Source organism: Panthera pardus, unplaced genomic scaffold (assembly GCF_024362965.1).
Source record: "Panthera pardus isolate Hobbes unplaced genomic scaffold, ASM2436296v1 HiC_scaffold_15, whole genome shotgun sequence".
Classification (NCBI taxonomy): domain Eukaryota; kingdom Metazoa; phylum Chordata; class Mammalia; order Carnivora; family Felidae; genus Panthera; species Panthera pardus.
In genome coordinates, this window is record NW_026526710.1 from 51,677,674 (window position 1) to 51,703,671 (window position 25,998).

A 25,998-nucleotide genomic window follows, 5' to 3' on the forward strand; every position below is an offset into this window, starting at 1 on the left:
GGTTGTCAAAAATGTGGTCCCTAAACTCAGTGGCATCAGCATCAAATTGTTAAAAATATAAACCAGCAGGCCTTATCCCAGAAGCTCAGGGAGTGGGGCCCAGCAATCTGTAGTTTAACCGCCCTCCGGGTGATTCTGATGTTCGCTCCAGTTTGGGAAGCACAGGCCATGCAAAAGGGATCTCCTTCAGCGGTTGCTCGGCCAGAAAGTCACGGAATACTTCCAATCCCTTGCTTCCTTCCCAGTCCATTAATCTCTCCCCTCCCACGTTACATTCAATCAATCAGATTCACAGAAATTATCTACACATTTCAAAAACAACATAAAACTTTATTAAGAACATCTTATATTGTCATCAGATACAGCCAAAGAAAAAGGGGTAAACAGGGAAACTTCATCTTCCCATGTGCTACCGCCACCTCGGAACAGACTCACGTGCGGATGGCTGGAAGTACAGATGGCAACAAATGCTGTGTATAAATAAATTCAGTGTGTAACACAATGCTCCCTTTCTATACAGAGAAGAAATGGGTTTACACTTTAAAAAGCTTCAATATAGTGCAACAACTATGAAACAAGACTACATCTTTAGGAGCTATTTCTTAATAGAATACAAAGCAGTTTTGTAGCTTTATGTTATTTCATATAATACAAATTTGTAGAATGTAAAATTCAGAAAGGGCATTCGAACTTTCCCAATTAATTTGTACTTTTAAGTTTTTTCTTTCTAAAGATTTCTCAGAACCAGTTCAATGACTACACTTTAATAGATGAGCTGCTCATCTACCGTGACAACTGACAACCTAGTTTTGTTCTTTTAATTTTGCAAATCAAGACAACCAGGTCATCCCATCGTTTGCTGATTCTGAAGGAATTCTTATAGAAAAACCCTGATTCAGAGTGCATGTGAGAAGAGGTACCAAAATAGCTGCATCTGGACTGGTTTTCCTAGAGGGGGAGGGTGGCCTTTGAGCACAGCTGATTTTTCTCAGACTCCCGGGTTCCCCCATGTGGTTCTTTTACTTACTGTAGTGATGGAAGGAGCGGAGGGAACTCCAGGGAATCTGTTCAAATGGCCACTCCAGACAGCTCTCTGCACTGTTTGTGGAGAAAAGAGTGATGGTATCCATTCAAACCACAGTACCCCTGTGGCAAGTGTGGGGACATGCTTCTCTCTTGAGGGGCCGGGCCAAACTGCACTCAAAGATGCATGATTTGCCTCATGTTCATACACAGTGGAGAAAACACTCATGATTTCGAATGTGGTATTATAGTACCCCCATCTAACCCCATTTGTTGAGAAAATGTAAGTCTACCTTTTAGAAAAGAAGACCATTCACTGCTAAGGCTTACCATGTTAACATAAGGCTGAAAAGACAACTTCTAAACCAGACCGTATCATTTGTGTTTACAGTTAGTGAGTTAACCAACAGCTTAACGGTTTGTGGAGGACTGGTCAAAGGGTGCGACTGGGGGCAGGATTCAGGTTGAGTACTATCACTTATCACAAATCGCATCGAGCTCTTTAAAAAAATAATGCCTTTTTATCATAAATATTTAGAACAGATACTGGCATTAAAATCAGTATCTAAGTCAGAAGTCTGTCTTAAATGGTGAAAATATTCCAACAAACTTCGAATAATTCAAATCTTCCCAGGAGTACATAGTTTATAAATTAGTTTTAAATGGAAAAAAATATATTTTGAATGGATAAACCACCACTTTAACAGATCATAAATAAGGTGAAGACAGTGAAAATAAATTAATATACAAGTTTTTGCTTTCACTTTAACAAGAAAAACTAACTTACACGGTATACTTTTAGAACAGGTATAACTAGGTTTTTATAATTGTGCATTTGTTACCCCACCACCCCCATGCTGAATCTTCTTTTTATATAATCTACACCTAGGGACAGAGGTACACAAAACAGACAGACACCACAATGTGTGAATCTGGCTGCTGCACACCATTTCCTTAGTTAGAGTGATGTTACAAATGCTGATCAGGATCTATTAGTAATTGTCAACCACATTACAAGTTAAGTACATTCATGGTTAAGTGGATTAGGTTCCCTGGTGACCTTTGTGTGGTAGTGTTTATAGGGAACCTAACAACTACTATTCTTTCTGTGAGAAAATGTGCCCAGAATCCCAAAAGTTGACTAAAAGACTTTGGAATATAAGCCATATATGGATGGGGACTACTAATATGTGTCTATGTTCTGGAGAGAGGCCAAACTGTTAAAAGCACTGTTTCCAGAACTTTTGGCTACCGAAAATAAATATTCGCCTTCTTCGCATAGAAATTCATTTTAACTATAATTTCTAATATTGAGAAAAAAAGAGTGAAGCCATTCAGACTAGAGAGACATAATTGGCTTGTGGGATTTAAAAGATGTTTTATTGACTATCTAATTTGAATCTGCTTACAAGGAAAAGCAAAATGTCTAATATGTAATGAATAAAAAAAAATGTTTATCCTAAGTCATTATTGAGTACAAATCCACAGCTTAACAATGTGATTTTAAAAAGAAAGCAGGAGAGCATGCAACTGCTCTAACACACAGGGTTAGAAATAAAAGGTAAAAGTACATTTGTTTTGGTAATTCTAAATATACAAATATAATATTTGCCAGATCTACCCTGTAGTGTAGCACTGCTTAATTTCCAAATATACAGTCATTCAAAAACCTTAAGGAAACATTAAAAATGTTCCAGGCTATTTTACTGAACTTTAAGGAATATTGTGTTGAGATATTAGAGCTAAAAATGCTATTGTTTTTAAAGTTAAATGGCTAAGCGAATAATAAAAGTATTTTACGGTTCTTTTAATCCCATAGACGGCTTTATGTTAAAGGGATCAATTATGTTAAAAGGAGACTGATTTGAAAATAGCAATCAGTTCCAGAATCAAAGTTGTCGTCTTGGTATAAGGTCAAATTTTACAACATTTCCAAAGCATTTTCATATTAACCTACTCAAATAATTCTAAATAGTTTAATCAAGGGGGTCCCTACTTAATACTCCTTTTATTCTACACTGGCAGCTGGAATGGAACCCCTACAGTACTATTGTGGAAAAGTTCTCTAAGCTTTGATCTGACCCTCAGTTTAGTGTTCAATTCCTGACCTCTGAGGAATAAGGAATCAAGGCATTAAGAGGCACAGAACTGCTATTTTGGTCAGGGAGAAGGGTGGAGTTTAAGTTGGAACATTTAGTCCCTTCTACAATCAAGTCCTAACTATACCATAATAAAGTCTCTACCAACTCCTGATTAGTTCTCACCCTTAGGAATTACATACTATACAGTGATTAGATACTGAAGAAAAAAAAAGGAAAAACACTTGAAAATACATGAAGAAATAGAAACATGGAATTTCTCACAAGGCCCTGGATCAAAAAAATTTACAAAAAGATCTTCTGAAAATAATCACTATTTGTGAGCTTATTAATACACAGAGATCATCACTTTGTTTAAACTAAGTCATGTTAACTTACCAATAAAATAGTAAACAAACCAACATTTTAAACAATTTTATAAATTACTTGTCACTTCTTTTGTTAGTCATTCTGTCAACCATATACAAAAATAACGCTACAGGACTGTCCACCTAACCTGTCTCCATCTCTTGCAAAGTCCTGGGCCCTGGAAAGAGACTGGTCATCAGTCTTCACTGTAGATGTCCCCTGCAAAGGGCAGGTGCATGTGGCTTCCAGTCACGTTGGGTAATCGGGATAAGTCTGGCAGGCTCTGGATCCGGGACCTGAGTTCTTTGCGCACCAGGGAAACTCTGGCTAACTTGCGCTTGTATTCCTATAACATCAAACCACTTTCATTAGCATTCTGGGAGTTGAGAGAAGAGCTATCTAGCTAATGGTCTGCATAAAATCTGGTATTACACTCAGTTAATGCTTAAAAAAAAAAAAAAAAAAAAAAAGGATAATTACCAAGTTAGCATTAAGATCAAAGGAGGGGCTTTGGAAATATACTACTAGATAAACTCTATTATTATGAAAAACCATCATCTTAAACAGTTGTCACACACCTGTGAAAAGAAGATTACCATGTCAATATAGTTAACCTCAACATGTAAGATCTTCAGGTGTCCTTGAGCTTGGATAAGAAAAACCACATACCTGTTTTCACAAACTTAAACTGAAATTTAGCACTGTTTTCAATTGTGAATTCTAGCAACAAATCACAGTATTATCAGTAACTGTGAATTTGTCTTCAATGGAAACAAGCTGCTATGATATTACATTACAGTTTTTTAAAGCTATCTTGAGCTGCTGACATTTATCATGACTTTGAAATTATGGTAATTCTCAGACCAAACATTAAATGTTATTTAATGTGTCAATAAAGAAGCATATATTATTGTACAAATATTATGTCAATAACTGTACTTTAATATAACTTGTTTCCTTTGTAATGCTAAGCAATTTATTTTCTACATTAAAATACTGAACTTGAGGTGCACCTGCTCAATCAGTTGAGCATTCGACTTCGGCTGAGGTCATGATCTCATGGTGCATGGGTTTGAGCCCTGCATTGGGCTCTTTGCTGACAGCTCAGAGCCTGGAGCCTGCTTCGGATTCTGTGTCTCCCTCTCTCTCTGCCCCTCCCCAACTTGCGCTCTGTCTCTCTCAAAAATGAATAAATGTTAAAACAAAATTTTTTTAAATATTAAACTTGAGAAGGGCCCAAAGCTTCACCAGACCACTAAAAGTTCCAGTGGCCCCCTAAAAGGTTAGGAAACCTTGCAAACAGTGGCCTAAAGACTCAGAAACTGGAAACCAATCAAGATCATGTTTGGTTTTGAGGGAAACAGTCCACTGTCTCTACTGGGAATATTTCCTTTTAATGGAAGTTTCCAGACTTCCACATGGAGAAACAGGATCCTTCTATACTCCATTACCTAGTAGAGGTGGGACAGGAAGGAGGTAATCTAGAATATGGGTATTCTTCCTTCCAGAAAAAATTAGAACATCCTCCTTCTAACCAAGGCTGATCTCACAAACAAGACAGAACAGGTGAGTGATAAGCTTTCATTCTGGGAAGAAGGCTAATCCACAAAGAGCTCTTCTTTAGTGTTCCTCAGCTCTATACATCAGAATCAGCTAAGAAATTCTTGAAGAAACAAATTTTTCAGAAGAAGCTCAGTCCTCCTACATATCAATTAAATGAGGATAATTTCTAGAAGTGGGTCCAGAGTTCATGGATTTTACACAAGTTCCCCAAAGGATGCTAATACACAGAGTTATGAGCCACTTTGTTAGTTTTTCTGCCTAAAATGAAATCAACTAGTGGGGTTTCTTTGAATGATTGAACCTCCTCCTTTAAAGAATAACCACACGAGGGGCACCTGGGTGGCTCAGCTGGTTAAGTGTCTAACTTCAGCTCAGGTCATGATCTCATGGTTCATGGATTCACGCACCACATCAGGCTCTGTGCTGACAGCTCCGAGCCTGGAGCCTGGAGCCTGCTTCAGATTCTGTGTCTCCCTCTCTCTGTCCCTCCCCCACTCGTGCTCTGTTTCTCTCTGTCTCAAAAATAAATAAACATAAAAAAAAATTTTAAAAAAAAAAGCGCATGTGGGGAAAGGGATTTGTCAGACTTACTGAAACTCCACTATTCTAAAGGAAGGAGGAAAAGAGACCTTGGAAGCATGGGGGACTGGGCACAGTGGCAGGCAAAGCAGGTAAAGTTGAAGGCTGGAAAAGTTCAAGCATAGCTTCGGGCACCTAAGAGAGGTATCAATTCTTGCCATGTCTACCTGTCCCTGCAATTCTAATTGATCATGAAGATCAAGATGTAGTAAAAGAGAGTTTAATAGAAATCTGTAATCTCAAGGTATGATTTTCTTCTTCCCCATCCCCTTCACCAGTGATACACGCTGGAACACCAAGTAAGTTTTAGCACAGCAGCTCAGAGTGGCATACGAAAGATTAGCACCAGGATATTTCACATTCCAGAGGCCTACTTCTCAGTAGGCTCTCATAACACACGTCCACATTTAGCACGTTTCTTCCTCAAAACACACCGGTATGGGGACAAACACTTGTCTCCATCTGTCTCACTGTTCTTAGCTGAATCACTCTTGAATACATAATACATAAAGCACTCTGGGGTCAGCATGACACATTTAGATGTTGTTCAAACATGCTCAAAAGCAATCATTCTCTGCTAGAGACTTGAGAAATGTCATATGTGCTGTTAGTGGTCATTACTGCTCAGCCTAATTTTTAGTTTCTAGCATCCAGATAGGTTGTTCTTCAACTAAGATTTCATTCAAATGATACTGGCAACTAAAAGCCTTCACCTTTTTCGAGCCCCGCGTCGGGCTCTGTGCTGACTGCTCAGAGCCTGGAGCCTGTTTCAGATTCTGTGTCTCCCTCTCTCTCTGACCCCCACCCCCCATTCATGCTCTGTCTCTCTCTGTCTCAAAAATAAATAAATGTTAAAAAAAAAAAATTAAAAAAAATAAAAATAAAATAAAAAATAAAAAAATAAAAGCCTTCACCTTTTTTGGTATATACTGCAAACAAAATATTGGTAAATATAAACAAAAGCTACCATTTATTGAATGTCCATTATATGCCAGGCATTAAAATATGAACTCATTTAATCCTCTCAATAATCCCATGAGAAAAGTTATTATCCTTCATCAGCATGTGAAGTCATACTTTCCCAAAGCTTTCTGCTACTGTCACAGGCAGGATCTCCTACCCAGAAGATTTAAGGAACTGTGGCAAGCTGTCTGATGTGAGTCTGAAGAAGAACCTGGATTTCACCTTGTAACTACTCGATTACATGAACCAGGCCATAGTCCTAAAAGTTTTAAATTGCTAGACTAGGTGGTCTAGAAAGAGGCTCTAAGATTTCACAGGTTGGTTTCATATGGCAACAATGCTTTCACCAGGATGTGTGTATTACTTTGATTCTGAGGTACAATAACGTCAGTACTTCTCTCAGATCAGAATCTTCACAGCACCATGAATGTACTCCCCTCTTTCATGGCACGGCAGTCCTGCCATTTGGCAAGTGTATATTTATTGAGTACTGGAGATACAGCATTAAGCAAAACAGATGAGGTGTCCTGCCTCCACAAAACTAACCTATCAGGAGGAAGGAGACATAAAACATAATCTCAAGTATAAATACAATGAAGAAAATAAAGTTGGGCAAAAGGAGAATATGATGGAGCAATACTGGGGAGGGTTAAGAGAGGATTAAAGATTGAAAGAGTTAGCTTTCAGAGCCACTGACCTAGAGGAGGCTGACTTCCAGCCTGATACAGCCAGGAGCTCAAAGGCCCCACTCCTTGGTGAGAACTATTTTTTTTTATCTTTAAATTTATTTTTAACATTTATTCATTATTGAGAGACAGAGCATGAGCATGGGAGGGGCAGAAAGAGGAGGAGACACAGAATCAGAAGCAGGCTCCAGGATCTGAGCTGTCAGCACAGAGTCTGACGCGGGGCTCGAACTCACGAACTGCAAGATCATGACCTGAGCCAAAGTCGGACGCTTAACCGACTGAGCCACCCAGGCACCCCAGGTGAGAACTATTTTCAAAAACCCTACTGGCCATTTCAAGCCTTTGGAAATTATCCTAAAGGCAAAGGACCTATGAAGAAACATCTATTCCAGAAAATCCATTAAGAAAGGCAAGCGTCTGTGGTATGTAAACCAAGATATTCCATCCCTCCCTACTCCCAGCTCAATAAGGCAGAGTCCCCTGAGACTGCCGCAGCTGAGAACCCAAGGATCACTCCCCAACAGACAGACTTTCCTCCTGAGAAGGCTAGGCCGTTAGCATGTAATCCTCCGCAAGCTACCTGTTGCTTACACTGTCTGCCTCAGGATAGTTTAGAAGGCATGGGGCTCGGTTCTACTCAGCCCCCACTGGTGACAAAAAGGCTGTACCTTGGATGTGGCAAGCTGAGAATGCTGGGGCACTCACAACCCTTGCCCCCGACTCAGGAGGTAATGTTCTAACCCAAAGGGAAAAGCTAAGATGAACACAGGCTGCCACCCACCTCTCATTTTCACTAAGAGCTCAGCTCCTACAGCAGGGGTAACCCTAAAGAAAAGTTTACTATGGTCCCCACCCCTAGTTACAGACCCCTGACACAAAAGATTTTTGCCTGACAGAAGAAACAGGAAATAAAACAGAACCTAATCTCTTCACAAAGAAACTGATTTTAGTTACAACAAAGCAAGAAGTTGTTCAAGCCTAAGGGTACCACCAAGAACAGTGGAAGCTACGGTGAAAGGCAATTAGGAGATTCATTCATAACAGGGGCTAAACTGAAGACCAACTAGTTTGCAGGACAGAAACGCAGTAAGACAGTTGGAAGGTGCCGTCCTGGTGTCAGATATCTAACACTGGCCTCAGAAAGAAAATCAGTTATCTCGAAGAGGTAAGTGAACCCCCATGTTCACTGCAGCATTATTTACAACAGCCAAAATATGGAAACAACAAAGTTTCTATCAACAGATGAAGGGATAAAGATGATGTGGTGAATACACACACAGACACTCACACAATGGAATACTATTCAGCCATAAGAAAAAAGATAATTCTGGTATTTGCAACATGGACAAACCTAGAAGACATTATGTTAAGTGAAATCAGCCAGACAGAGGAGCATCTGGGTGGCTTAGTCAGTTAAGCATCCAACTTTGGCTCAGGTCATGATCTCGTGGTTCATGGATTCAAGCCCTGTGTTGGGCTCTGTGTTGACCACTCAGAGCCTGGAGCCTGCTTTGGATTCTGTGTCTCCCTCTCTCTCTGCCCTTCCCCCACTTGCACTCTGTCTCTCTCAAAAATAAACATTAAAATTTTTTTTTAAAAACTAGCCAGAGAAAGATACATATTGTATCATTTATATGTGGAATCTTAAAAACAAACAAACAAACAAACAAATAAACAAACAAAACAAAGGTGAACTCATAGAAACTGAGTAGAATGGTGGTTACCAAGAGCTGGGATGGCAGGGGGAAATGTTGACTACAGTTAATAATAAGGCTGTGTACTTGAAATTTGCTGAGAGATCTTAAGTGTTCTCACCACATATACACAAAACTATGTGAGATGATGGATATTAATTACCCCAATTATGGTAATCAGTTCAACAAAGTACACATACATCAAGTCATCACATTGTACAGTTTAAATATATAAAATTTTATGTGTCTGTTTTATCTCAATAAAGCTGGGAAAAAAGAAAGCTCTTCTTATTACATTAGTAAACCACCCACACCCCCCCCCCGAAAAAAAACTAAAAAAGACCCACAAAAACCCCTAAGCATTGAAAGAGAAAACATACCTGTGGGCCCAGCGTCATACCTGTACTGTATCAGGTAAAGACAGGCGTGTGGAAGCCTAACCTGACAAGTAAACCAATAGGTAAAGGCCAATACTGGTTTATCAGTTATTTTCAGAACCTTCTCATCCTTTTCTAACTAAACCTGCATTTTGCAAAAACAGCTTTCAAAAAATTTATTTTGTGTTGGGGTGCCTGGGTGACCTTTTGGTTCAGGTCATGATTTCACAGTTCGTGAGTTCGAGCCCCAAGGAGGGCTTTGTGCTGGCAGTGTGGAGCCTGCTTGGGATTCCCTCCCTCTCCCTCTCCCTCTCTCCCTCTCTCTCTCTCTCCCTCCCCTGCTCACATTCTCTCTCTCTCTCTCAAAATAAATAAACATTAAAAAAAAATCTGTTTTGTGTATAAACTTTTTTTTCCAGAAGAACTTAATTGTGTTCCAGCACCAAAGGGAGGAACCCGAATTTTAAGATTTAAGATAGGGGCGCCTGGGTGGCGCAGTCGGTTAAGCGTCCGACTTCAGCCAGGTCACGATCTCGCGGTCTGTGAGTTCGAGCCCCGCGTCAGGCTCTGGGCTGATGGCTCGGAGCCTGGAGCCTGTTTCCGATTCTGTGTCTCCCTCTCTCTCTGCCCCTCCCCCGTTCATGCTCTGTCTCTCTCTGTCCCAAAAATAAAAATAAAAAATGTTGGAAAAAAAAAAAAAAAAGATTTAAGATAAAAAATTTCTGGCACAAAAACAGACACATAGACCAATGGAATAGAATAGAAACCCCAGAACTAGACCCACAAACATATGGCCAACTCATCTTTGACAAAGCAGGAAAGAACATCCAATGGAAAAAAGACAGTCTCTTTAACAAATGGTGCTGGGAGAACTGGACAGCAACATGCAGAAGGTTGAAACTAGACCACTTTCTCACACCATTCACAAAAATAAGCTCAAAATGGATAAAGGACCTGAATGTGAGACAGGAAACCATCAAAACCCTAGAGGAGAATGCAGGAAAAGACCTCTCTGACCTCAGCCGTAGCAATCTCTTACTCGACACATCCCCAAAGGGAAGGGAATTAAAAGCAAAAATGAATTACTGGGACCTTATGAAGATAAAAAGCTTCTGCACAGCAAAGGAAACAACCAACAAAACTAAAAGGCAACCAATGGAATGGGAAAAGATATTTGCAAATGACATATTGGACAAAGGGCTAGTATCCAAAATCTATAAAGAGCTCACCAAACTCCACACCCGAAAAACAAATAACCCAGTGAAGAAATGGGCAGAAAACATGAATAGACACTTCTCTAAAGAAGACATCCGGATGGCCAACAGGCACACGAAAAGATGCTCAACGTCGCTCCTTATCAGGGAAATACAAATCAAAACCACACTCAGATATCACCTCACGCCAGTCAGAGTGGCCAAAATGAACAAATCAGGAGACTATAGATGCTGGCGAGGATGTGGAGAAACGGGAACCCTCTTGCACTGTTGGTGGGAATGCAAATTGGTGCAGCCACTCTGGAAAACAGTGTGGAGGTTCCTCAGAAAATTAAAAATAGACCTACCCTATGACCCAGCAATAGCACTGCTAGGAATTTACCCAAGGGATACAGGAGTACTGATGCATAGGGGCACTTGTACCCCAATGTTTATAGCAGCACTCTCAACAATAGCCAAATTATGGAAAGAGCCTAAATGTCCATCACCTGATGAATGGATAAAGAAATTGTGGTTTATATACACAATGGAGTACTACATGGCAATGAGAAAGAACAAAATATGGCCCTTTGTAGCAACGTGGATGGAACTGGAGAGTGTGATGCTAAGTGAAATAAGCCATACAGAGAAAGACAGATACCATATGGTTTCACTCTTATGTGGATCCTGAGAAACTTAACAGAAACCCATGGAGGAGGGGAAGGAAAAAAAAAAAAAAAGGTTAGAGTGGGAGAGAGCCAAAGCATAAGAGACTCTTAAAAACTGAGAACAAACTGAGGGTTGATGGGGGGTGGGAGGGAGGGGAGGGTGGGTGATGGGTATTGAGGAGGGCACCTTTTGGGATGAGCACTGGGTGTTGTATGGAAACCAATTTGACAATAAATTTCATATATTGAAAAAAAAAAATTTCCCCAGAGCAAAACCATTAAGAAATTAAGTTCTCTCCCTTAGCAATAAATAATGAGCTGATATATATGGCTTTTACTGCAAATGTATAGTATTCTGGCTACTCTGTGGGTATGAAAAACTTGTGATGCAAATCAAAACCACAATGATACCACTTCACAACTACAATTATGGCAATAGTCAAAAAAGATTTGACAATAACAAGTGTTGATAAACATCTAGAAGAAATGGAACCCACACACAGTGCTGATGGAAATGTAAAATGGTCTGGTAGTTCCTAAAAAATCAGAGTTACCATATAACCCGGCAATTCTGCTCCTAGGAATATATAAGAAGAGAAATGAAAATGTATGCCCACACAAAAATTTTAACATGAATGTTCATAGTTCACAATAGCTAAAAAGTAGGGGGAAAAAATCCAAATATCCCTCAATTGATAAGAGAAACAAAATATGATATAGTCCTACCATGTAATATTTGGCCATAAAAAGAAACAAAGTACTGACATATGTTACAACATGAAAGACCCTTGAAAACATGCTAAATTAAAGAAGCCAGTTAAACAGATCATATACTGTATGGTTCTATTTATATGAAATCTCCAGAACAGCCCAATTTATAGAGACAGCAAACCCGAGTTTGCTTAGGTTTGGGGTGGGATGAAGTGAAAATGGATAAGAGGTTTCCTTTACGGTAGACAAAAATGATCTAAAATTATACATTGTAGTGATGGCTACGAAATCCTGCAAATATATTTAAAACCTGTACACTGTAGGGGCACATGGCTGGTGCAGTTGTAGAGCATGCGACCCTTCATCTCAGGGTTGTAATACAAAAAAAAAAAAAAAAAAAAAAAAAAAAAAAAAAAGCCCCACATTGGATATAGAAATTACTTAAAAATAAAATCTTAAAAAAAAAAAAAAACAACCACAACACCCTGTACATTGAAAACACCAAGTTACATGGTATGTGAGTTACATCTCAACAAAAATGTTAAAGAGAGGGGGAAAAAAACTCTTTGTGAATTAGTCTGAGGACCTCAGTGCCACAAACAGTATTGCTTTTAATGGCAAATGGATTCCAAGTTTTGCTACTTTACAAAAAAATCCCCTTAAAAAAAAAGCATTAAGGATAGGGACGTCTGGGTGGCTCAGTTGGTAAAGCATCCAACTTGGGCTCAGATCATGATCTCACGGTTCGTAGGTTTGAGTCCCATGTCAAGCTCTGTTGACAGCTCAGAGCCTGGAGCCTGCTTCAGATTCTGTGTTTCCCTTTTTCTCTGCCCCCACCCCCTCCTCGTGCCCTGTCTCTCTCTGTCTCTCAAAAATGAATAAAAGTTCAGGGGCGCCTGGGTGGCTGAGTCAGTTGGCTGTCCAACTTCAGCCCAGGTCATGATCTCAGCACTGGGGAGTTCAAGCCCCACATCAAGCGTCGCCCTCTCTCTCTCTGCCCCTCATCTGTTCATGCTCTCTCTCTCTAAAAAATAAACTTAAAAAAATGAATGTTAAAACAATTTAAAAAGCCGTTCAAGGATAAATTAAAGGTGAGCTGGTTATTCTAGGTGCAGTAAATGCCAAGCTCATACAATACACTCTCCACCAAATTCCAACCTGACTTCTTGGAAAGACCAATCTGTTAATGCAAATATTACATAAAACCCAGTGATGAACATGAGTGATGGTCCAAAGGGTCAAACAAAAGGAATTCCATACAAAATAAACAGATATTGTTTATAATAACTGTTTGTATTATACATCACCGGCAACTTCTAACACCTACTGATTTATATACCAACAATTGAGCTGTCAGTGTGACAGTTTTCTGAGTTGAGATTCTAGCTCTTACTACATATTATTTGCAATTTTCAAACAAACGCATCATTCTGCTGTTTGATACTGAATTCGAAGGTCTCAAGTGATCTACTCCCTACTTCAGTTCCACTAACATTTCTTGAGCATCTACTATAGAAGGTGCCAGTCACTATCCTGGGAACACAAAGATGAATCATAACCCTTACGGAGAACATACAATTTAATAAGCATGCAAACAAATGAGTAATTACAATAAAGTATAAGATGTTCCATCAGAGGTGAAAACCGCTATGACATACGAGAACTGGAGGACGGAGGACTTTACCACAGTTCAGGGAGGGTTTTCAGAATTAAGGATAGGTGAAGAGAATACAACAGGATTACGGGAACAGCAAGATAACAGGCTAGAGAGGATAAATAGCATGACAGGAGCACGACAAGTCACTATTAGACAGTGCATGGTGCAAAGTGAAGAAATTAGTTCCATTACCAAATACAGTCACATTTAAGTCATGAGAGAACTGGTCTGGATATAGTATAGAAGAGGATGAACCTGAGGAAGAATCCCAATCAGGACTTGACAGCAAATGTCTAAGGAAGACTAGGGCCTGGACCAAGCCTGTCGCAGTACAGCACTGCACAAATCACACCGTTCGTCAAGTAGCAATGCACTTCACACACTACATTGGATGCACATAATACCTTAATTAAAAAGACAAAAACAATGTGTAGTAAGAAAACTCAGGGAGCGCCTGGGTGGCTCAGTTGGTTGAGCGTCCAAGTTTGGCTCAGGTCATGATCTCACGGTCTGTGAGTTCGAGCCCCGTGTCAGGCTCTGTGCTGACAGCTCAGAGCCTGGAGCCTGCTTTGGATTCTGTGTCTCCCTCTCTCTCTGCCCCTCCTCCGCTCCTGCTCTGTTTCTCTCTCTCTCTGTCAATAATAAATAAACATTAAAAAAAAAAAAAAAAAAAAAAGAAAACTCAGCAGCACTGGTTGTAGTTCTGATGTGAGGAATGAAGAAGTCTCAGGCTTGATCAGTGGCTAGATGGAGTGTTGTTACCTAAAATAGCAAAAATAGGGAGACACTCCTTTGGGGAAGATAAACAGTACAGTTTTCATCATGTGAAGTGTGAGTTATCCTTGAGGACTTCTGGTAGTAGGTACTTGGAAATAGAAATGTGGTTTCTAGCATTCTGAACTGGAAGTAAGATTTCGGCTTGGGCAGCAGCAAATAAAAGTCTATGGCCCATTAAGCCTACATGGGTGTATACAGAAATGTTTCTGAGTCATTTTAAGCCATTTTGCCTCACCCTAACACAACTCTATCTTCTGCATATCCACCATCAGCCAAGATTCTGTCAAACTCTGGTTTTTGTGGTTTCAGAACAAACAAATCTCTACAAACCTGATTTCCTGAATTATCTACCATACCACACTAAATCCTATGATTCTAATGTGCACCAAGAATATGGCTTGTCCCCTCCCATCCTTGGCTGGGAATCAGACATACAAGAAGAAAGAGAAGTAGGCTAACGACGGAACAAATGTTCCCAGTATTAAAAAGAAATGAAGGGGCGCCTGGGTGGCTCAGTCGGTTAAGCATCCGACTTCAGCTCAGGTCACGATCTTACGGTCCGTGAGTTCGAGCCCCGCGTCGGGCTCTGGGCTGATGGCTCAGAGCCTGGAGCCTGCTTCCGATTCTGTGTCTCCCTCTCTCTCTGCCCCTCCCCCATTCATGCTCTGTCTCTCTCTGTCTCAAAAATAAATAAACGTTAAAAAAAAAAAAAAAAAAGAAATGAAAAAAGCAGTCAAAGTTAATCAGGAAAGTATATACATGGAAAGGTTTGAACTTTTTTTTCTCAGGGAAATACTAATTTTCCCAACACATGCTTCGTGTACTGTGACTAGGACTATCCAACCCTCAGAAGAACAATATACCATTTATGTTCATCATCTGAAGAACTCAGCAATCATACTTAACCAACTCAAAATATCTGCTCTCCAAGTTCTTACGAGAATTCAATTCAAATTGGTTGTAATTTGAGATTTCAAAAAGATCCATTTAAAGCATTTCAAACTTGAAAAGTTTAATGGATTGCCACTGCTCAAGTGTGGGCTGCACACGGTGACTTATTTCTCAAGAGTAGAGTATGAAAAGAGAAAAAATCAACTAAGTTTACAATGAAGAAGCCTGACAAATACTGCCTCAGCCAGGTGATCAAGGGCACATCAACACTGATCAGTCATTTGAGAGTAAGTATCCCTGATAAAATGTGATGCAATTGACAATTTATGTCTGTGCTCTTCCTTTCCAAGATGCATGAACTCCAGTCTAATTTTAAGAAAAACAGCAGACAAATCCCAACAGAGGGACATGCTAAAAATCCCTGAGCAATATTCCCCCAAACTATGAAGGTCATCAAACACAAGGAAGGTCTAAAAAAGTGTCACAGCCAAGAGACTAAAGAGACATGACAATTAAATGTAATGTGATAACCCAAATGGGATTCTGGAATAGAAAAAGCATTAGGTAAAATTTGAAGAAAGTATGGAATTTAGTTAATAAAATAAATCTATACTGGTTCACCAACTGTGGCAAATGTACCATACTAATATAAAATATTAACAATAAGGGAGGGGCAGTCGGTGGCTCAGTTGGTTGAGTGTCCGACTTTGGCTCAGATCATTATCTCACAGTTCATGAGTTGGAGCCCTGCGATGGGCTCTGTGCTGACAGCTCAGAACCTGGAGCCTGCTTCAGATTCTGTGTCTCTCTCTCTTTCTGCCCCTCCTTCGTTCACACTGTATCTCTCTCTCTCAAAAAATAAACATTAAAAAATTAGGGAAAATGGATATAGGCTATATGAGAACTCTGTACTATCTTCATAGCTTTTCTGTGAACTTAAAATTGCCTAAAATAGTTTATTTAAAAAGAAGTCTAATGGACAAATTAAATATTTTCACAGATTACCAAAGCCACTTTGCATACATTCTTATCTTAAACTTCACAAAAATCCTGCAAGAGGTATCACTATCCTTGTTTTATGGATGAAAAAACTAAGAATTAGAAGACTAAGCATAAATTGCTCGAGTTATAAATGCCAGAAGCCAGCCATACAACACATTTTGTTTAATAACATTCATCAAAATTAATGAATAACAAACTAATAGATTAGTTATTCTTGGTCAAATGCTACAACAATCAGCACGCAAAAAGATGATATAATCAAAAATTTTTCAAGATGTTTTGTAGAATACCATTTGTATTATTCACATTCTGATGCAGATTTGCTAAGAATATTGCAAAACCAATTGTAATTTCAGATTCTGAATAACATATTAGAGCAATATACTAAATTTATTAATAAAAATATGAGGAACTGGATAATATTAAGCCTGATCTGTATACAAAATTTTTGTGAAGTCAAAAATGGTACATCTTTAGAATCTTTTGTCCAAATTATTCCTCTTTTACCTGTCCAGGATCCTCATCCCATTCTTATCCTTCAAGTGCCAGCTTAAACCCCAAGCCGTCCAAATGAACCTTCCCTGATTACTTCTCCCACACTGAACTTTCACTACTATTTGACCACTCAACAACATCCTGCTTTGACATGCTGCTAACTATTCCCTATACTACACATAGGATACACTTAAAAAGTTGATGAATGAGAACACCAAAACAATAGAAAAAAATTTGAATCATCTGAATGGCTAAAGCCCTTTCACACAAATATATATACACGTTTCTGAAGAAATGCAATATTCATAAGAAAATACAGATCTTTTCTTCATATAATGGTTGAGTTACATCCTCTAAAAAAGTTTTGAGAAGAGGATATAAATAAAAAAATTTACCTGAATGTTTTTCTACTAGGAACAAATAACAAATTAACCAGAGGCAAACTTTACATCTTTTTCCTCTACAAATTCTGCCCTCTTTTCCATCGTAACCACCTTTGTTTAGCCAACAGCTATTTATAATATTTTATTTAATTTTAAGAGACAGAGAGAGAGAGAGAAGAGAGAGATGGAGAGTGAGCAGGGGAAGGACAGAGAAGGAGACAGAGAATCACAAGTAGGCTCTGCACTGTCAACATGGAGCCCAATGTGGGACTCAAACTCACTGTGAGATTATGACCTGAACAGAACAAAAGTCAGATGCTTAACTGACTGAGCCACCCAGATACCCCCTACAATATTTTCAATGAGACACAACTTAAACCCAGAACTAGTTTTTAAAAGTAGTCTCTACGACCAGTGTGGGGCTTGAACTCATGACCCCAGGATCAAGAGTCACACACTCCACTGACTGAGCTAGTTGGGTGTCCCCATAAGTGTATTAAGTACACACTATACTCTTGCTAGTGTATATGTTATGTATCCCAAACTCTACATCAAAAGATAGATTTTTTTCAGAACCCCAGGCTTCCTCATACCTTCTTCCAACTTTTAATCAGCTTTGTTGGGCTACTTTGGATTTAACTCACTCACTGAAATAAACACAACTACTAGAATAAATGTTCTCAGGCAGCAGCATGGCATGAGTATCACCTTGGGAATGAATGCTTTACAACTCACTCCTGTCAACTTTATTTAAGTCATTTACATCTCCTTCATTACTTCCTTCATTTTAACAAGGCCCATATTTCTGTCTTTAATTTACTGCAACTATCTCTGTGTTTTTTCATTTACAGACACACACCTGTCTCCATCCCAAGGACTGAAAACTATAGCACCAAGTACTTCAACATTAATGAATCAGGAGGTCTGATCTGCCTTGTGTACACTCAAAGTGGGTTAATCTGAACCTTAAGAAAACGCTTTCTTTACAGCTGAGTGTATATTGAGTGTCCAATCTTCCCCATTTTAAAAGACCTACTTTAACGCCAGACACTGCCACAGGAACGTTTTCTACTTTAGTCTCACACTAACTTCCTATGTTCTGCTACTATTAGAGTTATTTCTGAACTTAAATGCTACTATAGGGTTTACTAGTGGAAACACACTTTGCATCCAGCAGAGCACTGGGTACGAACAGGTCCCAGTCAATATTTCTGGGCATGAGGTCAGAAGATCTGGGTGCAAGTACTGCTTCCTGAATTTACTACCAAACGATTTGTTTGCAAGACTTTATGCAAGACTCCCTAGTATTACCTAAGCCTCAAATGCTTTCTTTATAAAATAGGGGTACATATTTTATAGAGTTGTGAGGATTAAATAAGTTAATGCACAAGTTTTTAAATTATGAAGTGCAAAGAAAACAAATGTCCCAAAATTTGTTCTTACTCATTTTAGGGCTGACCCACATACAGTTGTTCCAATTGCTTTCAATGTTTTAACTATTTTTTGAATTTAAATATTTATATGGCTGCCTTTTTCTTGCATATGCTACTAATAATTCCTCTCTTGTGTCTTGACTGTGACGTTTTAAAAAAAAGACTTGGGATGTATGTAAGTGATGAATCACGGGAATCTACTCCTGAAGCCAAAAACTACACTGTATACATTGTATGTTAGCTAACTAGTCAATAAATTATTTAAAAATAAAATAAAATTAAAAAAGACTTGGGAGAATTTCAACTGCTTCCACATGCGGTCATTAAAAACCATGGTCAACAACTACAAGCATCATGCCTACCAGGTCACAGCCCCCTGTTCCCTATACACTTCCTGAGAGCCGCTGTAGCAGGAAGAATGCATCAAGCAAGGAAACCAAATCCCGATTCTAGTCAGCAAGTTGTGCAGTGTTTGTAGGATGCAAGTTTGAGCAGAGTCCAGTTTTCAGAATGCTCTGAAAACAGGGCTTTGAGAAGTCATTCTCTCACTTTTCATTTGTAAAATCAATCTTTAAAAAAATTTTTTTAATATTTTTGAGAGAGAGAGAGACAGGGTGAGAGCAGGGGAGAGGCAGACAGAGAGGGGGACACAGAATCTGAAGCAGGTTCCAGGCTATGAGCTGTCAGCACAGTGCCCGACGCAGGGCTTGAACTCACAAACCAAGGTGAAATTGGACACTTAATCAACTGAGCCACCCACACACCCCTGAAAAATCAATCTTCAGGATCCCTTTCAAGTAGAACAGTATGATGGGACTGGAAAGCACCCAATAAAAATAAAAAAGATATACTAGGATATTTTTTCAGCAAAGAAAACAGGAACATCTGAGCATGATGGTTAAAGACCACCCCACCCCAAAAGTATTTCTTAAAGATAGAGATAGGGTTGTAGTATTCTCGTAACTCCTTATTTCCAACATATTCCAGAAGGCAAATATCTAAGCAATTTAATTTCTCCCTGTATATCTCAATATATGTATCATTAGACTGAAATATGATTTAGTTCTATTTAAAATTTATCTATTTTATCATTATTATTAGTCATTATAACTAAATATTTGAGAATTAAGTGAATTCTTGGGTCACAAAAGAACTAATGTTGAACATAAGGCTAGTTATCTTCACTCAAAATAAATATCGAGACATAATCTTTATATTACAGAACCTCACTTTCACAATCGTGGTTCCTTTTGTTCTCTTGCAAACCCCTAAATGGTTTTGTTCTTTGACATGTATTTATGTCCTTTGCCTCTCTTAAAAAGTTAACACAAACATTTTTCTTAAGCCTCTCTCTTCAATTAAACTATAAGCTTTGATTCTCATTTTTCAGGATCCACTATAATTTATTTCATTTTGGTTCTCAGATTGGATCTCTTTCCTAGGATACAAAAAGTTAATAAAAACCCACAAAAGGGCAGTTTTTTTCTTTTAAGGCAAAAAAAATTCCATGATGTTGGGGACTTTCTGGAGACTGATTAGTCAAGTCGGTTGCCATCTCTAGGAGAAAGAGGGAAGATCTCAGTGGTTTGCTCTAACTTATCTTCTAAAAACAAATACCCAGGGGTACCTGGGTGGCTCAGTTGGTTCAGTGTCCAACTTCAGCTCAGGTCATGATCTCACGGTTTGGGAGTTCAAGTCCCACATCACGCTCTGTGCTGACAGCACGCAGCCTGGAATCTGCTTCGGATTCTGTGTTTCCCTCTCTCTCTGCCCCTCCTTCACTCGTACTCACTCTCTCTCTCTCTCCTCAAAATAAATAAACATTAAAAAAAATTTTAATAAATAAAAATACCCAAATTTAGCTTGGAATCCAATCCTGCTTTTGATAATTTTTTTAAAATATAAAACACAGGTATCAAATCCTCTCTCATTTCTTCTCACATCCCAGTCCTCTCTGATGGAGTTATTTTTCCCTGACAGTGTGCAGCTTTACCATTTAATGGGAAATACTTAGGGTAAATGAATAACCTCTACACACCCTCTGACATCCTTTGAAGGCTTACTATCATTCTCTTAAATAAGTTTTCTAAAGGCAGATTTTACTTTAAAAATATCCTTGAAATGAGCAATTTCCACCTGTTAAGTTTCAATTCTATTACTGCAAAGGTTCATTAGCCTTCTAAATTGTTAGCAAACAAGTGGAAAAGACAGTTTACTCAGGGACTAATTTTTCTGCAAGGAACCCAATGCCCACCTGGCTAGCAACTGAGGTTTGGAAAATCAATGCTAACTTGTAATGAGAATAGATACTGTTATAATTAAGTTTATGTATTTCTAGATGTAATTTAGTATACTGTGACCCTAACTAAAATTTTGATATACTTACTAAATGTCAATCATTGTTCTAAGTGATCCATTTAGTCTTCATAAGTAGAATTATTAACCATGCGTTACATATAATGAAACTAGAGCACAATCAACCACTGATTAAGAAACTTCCTCAAAGTCAACAGATTAAGGAGCAAAAAGGAATTCAAACCTAGACAGTCTGGGTTCAGAGTCTTCATGCTTAACCATTAAGCTACCCTGCCTTTCATATCTTAGAATTATTAATGGGATGGGTATTCTGAAGTAGGTTATCCAACTGAAAGCTACTTAATACCAAATACAGGACCACCACAATGACAGGGCTAATTCATATCCATAAAACAAAATCCTGTAACTAAACGAATTGTGACTTGTATTAGGTAGTCTAATTCTGCCATTAAAACATCTCTGGAGGGGGCGCCTGGTGGCTCAGTCAGTTAAGCATCTGACTTCGGCTCAGAGTTCGATCTGCTGGCTCAGGAGTTCGAGCCCTGCCATGGGCTCTGTGTCAACAGCTCAGATTCTGCATCTCCCTCCCCCTCTCTCTCTCTCTCTGCCCCTCCCTCTTTCACACTCTGTCTCTCTGTCAAAAATAGAAATTAAAAAAAAAATCTCTGGAATTCCCAATAGTGGCGAGTTGTCCTTTTCTTATGAATTATAGCACATGGGCCTATTAATGTTTTTAAACACAAGAGACCAATAAAAAACAGCAACACAAAGACACAAGGGAAAAGACACAAGGGGCTAGTCCAATTAGGAATGATGACAAATATTCCAGGAAAGCAGAACCTGCTGATAATGTTTTGACTTTGGTGGGGAAGAGGCTGTCCAGAAGCTAATAGCATGTAACTTAGGCTGATTCTGTTTATTAAACAACTTAAAAATCAAGTAAGAAGGGTTGCCTGTGTGGCAGTCAGTTAAGTGTCAAACTCTTGATTTTGGCTCAGGTCATGATCTCACAGTTCATGCCATCAAGCTCTGCACTGACAATGCGGAGTCTGCTTGGGATTCTCCTCTCTCTGCCCCTTCCCTGCTCATGCTCTCAAAATAAATTTTAAAAACCAAGTGGGGAGAAGAAATTTAAGCAAATGAGCTGTAACAATCAAGGTGATTTTTTCTATTTGTACTAAAGTTTAAATGAGGAGGTAGACTTAGTCATGCTATCTTTATTCTCGTTTTCCTGTCAAGTTTTTAGCCTCACTCCCTTAGTATGTATTATCCACTTACTAAAGAATGACTCTATCTCAGGGTCATAAAGATCAGCTAATCTGGGGCTTCCCAAATTGGGTGTCTCATGGAACACTGCTGCACAAGGTTTTAACAGGCAGACCATAACTTAGAGATTTTGGGCTGTTTTGAAGCAAAAAAATAAGTTTCTTAGCTACATCCCTGCTCCAACCCTTAATATGCTCATGTCCAGAGCAAAGCTCCAAGAGCAGAATCTGCTTTGTAAAATTCCTCAAAATCACTGAAACACATTTTTGATGAATACATCCTACCATCTCGCAGGGCTAATAGTTTATATATAGAATACAAACAAGAGACCCAACATTTCTCTTGTCCTGGTCATTCAACCTCTTCTTGACAACTTCCAACAGCAAATGCACTACTTTATTTAACCTTCATTCTTGAAGAATAGTTTAATTGGATATAGAATTTTAGGTTGGTGATGTTTTCTTTCAGCACTTTTCATTCCTCTTCCCTTCTTTCTTGAGTGGTTCAGCTGAGAAACCCGCTCTAATTTTCATCCTATAGGTAAGAGGTCTCCCTTGCCCCAGTTCTTTCAAGGTTTTATCTTGGTTTTCTACAGTTTGAATAAGATATGTCTAAGTGTAGACTGTGGGGGTTTTTTTGTTTCGTTTTTTGTAATCCTGCCTCGTCTTTGTTCTTGGAATTTCCTAATCAGTGGCTTGATGTCAGTCATTAATTTTGAAAATTCTTGGTCATTACTTCTTCAAATACTTCTACTTCAATTGTTCTCCTGGTGTTCCAAGAATATGCATGACATCTTTCCAAAATGATCCCATAATTCTTGAATCTTCTGTGTTGGGCTTTTTTTTCCTTTTTGCATTTCAGTTTGGAAATTTCTATTGACCTATTACATAGCTGATAGGTCATTTCCCCAGCAATGTCCAATCTACCGAGGTGACCACCAAAGGCACTCATTTGTCAGTGTTTTTCATTTCTAGTATGGTACCTACTTTTCCATTAGAGTTATTAACATATTAATCAGTTACTTTAAACGCCTGGTCTGACATCTCCAAAAGTTGTGTCCTACATTAGTCTGTTTTGTCTCTTCAGACCGTTTCGTGACTTCTGACATGCCCTGTAATTTTTTCAAAAGCTGAACTTGATTATCAGGAACTGGGGTAAGTAGGCCTTTATTGTGAGGTTTTATCTTAATCTGGCCAGGAGTTGGGCTGTGTTTGCTGTAGATACAGACGGCAGAGGCTGAAACTCATTACTTTAATAGTTCTTTCATATTAATGTCATTTCAAACTAGCAGAATGGTCTTGTCACCTGTAACATACCCACTGGTCCTAGTTTTGCGCTCTTGCCTAAACCCAACTCATCTCTTCTGATAGTTTTCAAAGCATGTGAAGATAGGTAGCACAAGTCTGATCTCTGATATCCCCATTTCCTTCAACTGTTCTCCAAGGTATTTTGTTTCTATTTCTTTGCCATCCTGGCCCCTACCTCTGGATACGCTGTAGTTAATTCCATTAGCCAATGTGCAATCCAGAGTTGAATACAGAAACCCAGCTGTGACTGAACCAGCTTTCAAAGAAACAGAACTTACTTGGCATATTCTGAAAACTTGGTGTAGCTTAACACTGTTTATACCAGCTACGTCACAATGCTAACTGCTACATGACCAGTACTTTCTCTCATGAAGTGATGCCAAGCCATGTCCTAACTGTATTGATGCAGTGAGTTTAGGAGGAAATAACTGGAAGTTTTTAAGCAGAAAAAGTAATGCAAGATTCCCACAGATCCCCATTAATTTTGCACTGGTTACGAACAAAGGTCATTAAACTGTGAATCACTGTTCGTCTCAGAGGTGGCCCTAATTCAACTGAAGTTGTAAGCAAATTTATGTGCATATGTGGATTTTTCAAAGATGCTGGCAACTCAGAAAAGGTTAACAACGTCTATGTTCTTCTCGTATTCTATAATCTTCCTGATTTTCATGAACACTCTTTTTTTTTTTTAAATAAAAAAACCCTAAACACACTTAACCATATTCCCAAAAGTCAAACAGTAACTAGAATTTTATGAAGAATTAGAATACAAAACATATTAACTGCAGCATAATGTTACGTCTAGCATCTAGTAAGTCATCAAATTGATCAAGTTTACTGATAATGAGCTGCCTTAATATCTATGCATTTTGTTGTATGTGCATTGTTTTAAAATGTATTGTTAAATGAATGTATTGCTTATTAATCCTAAAAACCTCCCAGGAATATTACTTTATATTAGAGTCAGATGACTGGATGGATCTTAGAAAGGTTCCAAGAAGAACAGGCTTTGCTCTGAAGCAGTTACTTTCTCCAAAAACTGATCTAAACATGACCAGATTCAGGAGATGCTTAAAAAAGAATTCTCGGGGCGCCTGGGTGGCTCGGTCGGTTAAGCATCCGACTTCAGCTCAGGTCATGATCTCACGGTCCGTGGGTTTGTGCCCCGCGTCAGGCTCTGTGCTGACAGCTCAGAGCCTGGAGCCTGTTTCAGATTCTGTGTCTCCCTCTCTCTGTGACCCTCCCCCATTCATGCTCTGTCTCTCTCTGTCTCAAAAATAAATAAACGTTAAAAAAAAAAAAATTTAAAAAAATAAATAAATAAATAAAAAAGAATTCTCATGTTAGGAAGTTAAGTCTGACAGAGCTCTAGGAGACTGTTAGTATAAATGATGCACAGTTCTCCTTAAACTTTTCATTTACTGAACTACGTGAGAGGTTCACATTTTACTTGAACAAGTCTGATGTGTGCAATGGTATTAAAATTATCAAGACTTAAGTTCTAGTTCTAACACAAATCTTACTTCAAAAGCAAGAAGTGGATAAATTAAATGGCATAGTTACAAGTAATACCACTACTCCCCTAATTACAATGGTGTGAAGGAATTAGACATAAAGAGGCAATGACTTTATTAAAATTTAAATATTCTTGATAGTACATATTCCTCCACAATTCTGTCACAGAGATCTAGTTCTTTAAATAGGTCCAACAGGTATAACTTAAAATTTAACTTAATATGGATAAATGGTCTTTTTCCCCCTTAAAGCTCCACTCCTATTTGAAATAAAGGAAACAAAAAAAAAATAAATGCTGGCCAGCAGCTGTCAATGTTTAGAAAATCACTTACACAATTTAAAAAAATGAAACTGAATATACACAACTACTTAAAAACAAAAGAGTGGAACAAGTACATCAAAATATTAATTAACAAATGTTTTCACTGGTTCATGTAAACCAGTGAATGTTTTTTTGTTATTTCTTTTTCAGTATTTTCTGGATTTTTTCTTCTCCTTTTAAGTAGGCTCCACGCCCAATGTGGGACTTGAACTCACAACCCTGAGATGAAGAGTCACATGCTCTACCGACTGAGCCAGCCAGGTGCCCCTACTTTCTATAATAAACATGTATTGTTTTTATGCTGGGAGACTACTGTATGAAGAAAATGGCATATTGCTTTTATAAGCTGAATTAAGATAAAGTACTTAGAAATTCCCAAGTATAACATAAGGAATAGGGGGAAAAGTCAAGAGCACTGAACTTTAGAACGTTAATAGACCTTATAATACATCTACATCCTAAGGTTGAGAAAAGAACAGGTTTGATACTATACAATTTCTTCAAGTTCATATAGTAAATTCTAGAACCCATAACCCTTAAGTTCTAGGTTCATTAGTCTAAATCCATACTCTATTCATTGAAGACTAAGATATCCAAGTAGAATGTAAATTTGTACATACAGTATGGCTATTAACTGTTTTTCAAGATAAAATCTTTTTGTTTACTTATTTTTGAGTGAGAGACGGTGCGGGGGGGGGGGGGGGGGGGTAGCGGCAGAGAGAGGGAG

At 38.6% G+C, this 25,998-nt stretch overlaps 1 protein-coding gene across 2 annotated transcripts in view; it reads right to left on the reverse strand.

Annotated features, from left to right (window-relative positions):
* Positions 1 to 309: 309 nt before the first annotated feature.
* RPRD1A (regulation of nuclear pre-mRNA domain containing 1A) overlaps positions 310 to 25,998 on the reverse strand; it is a 70,181-nt gene continuing 44,492 nt past the window's right edge. Inside the window, exons 7-8 of one of the 2 annotated variants that reach the window (XM_019465390.2) lie at positions 3,619 to 3,816; positions 310 to 1,098 (exon numbers count right to left, since the gene is read on the reverse strand). In XM_019465390.2, coding sequence (XP_019320935.1) covers positions 3,667 to 3,816 — 150 coding nt within the window. In that variant the 3' untranslated portion in view covers positions 310 to 1,098; positions 3,619 to 3,666. Of the gene's footprint in view, positions 3,817 to 25,998 lie in introns of both variants that reach the window. The other variant, XM_019465389.2, reaches the window with a different exon arrangement.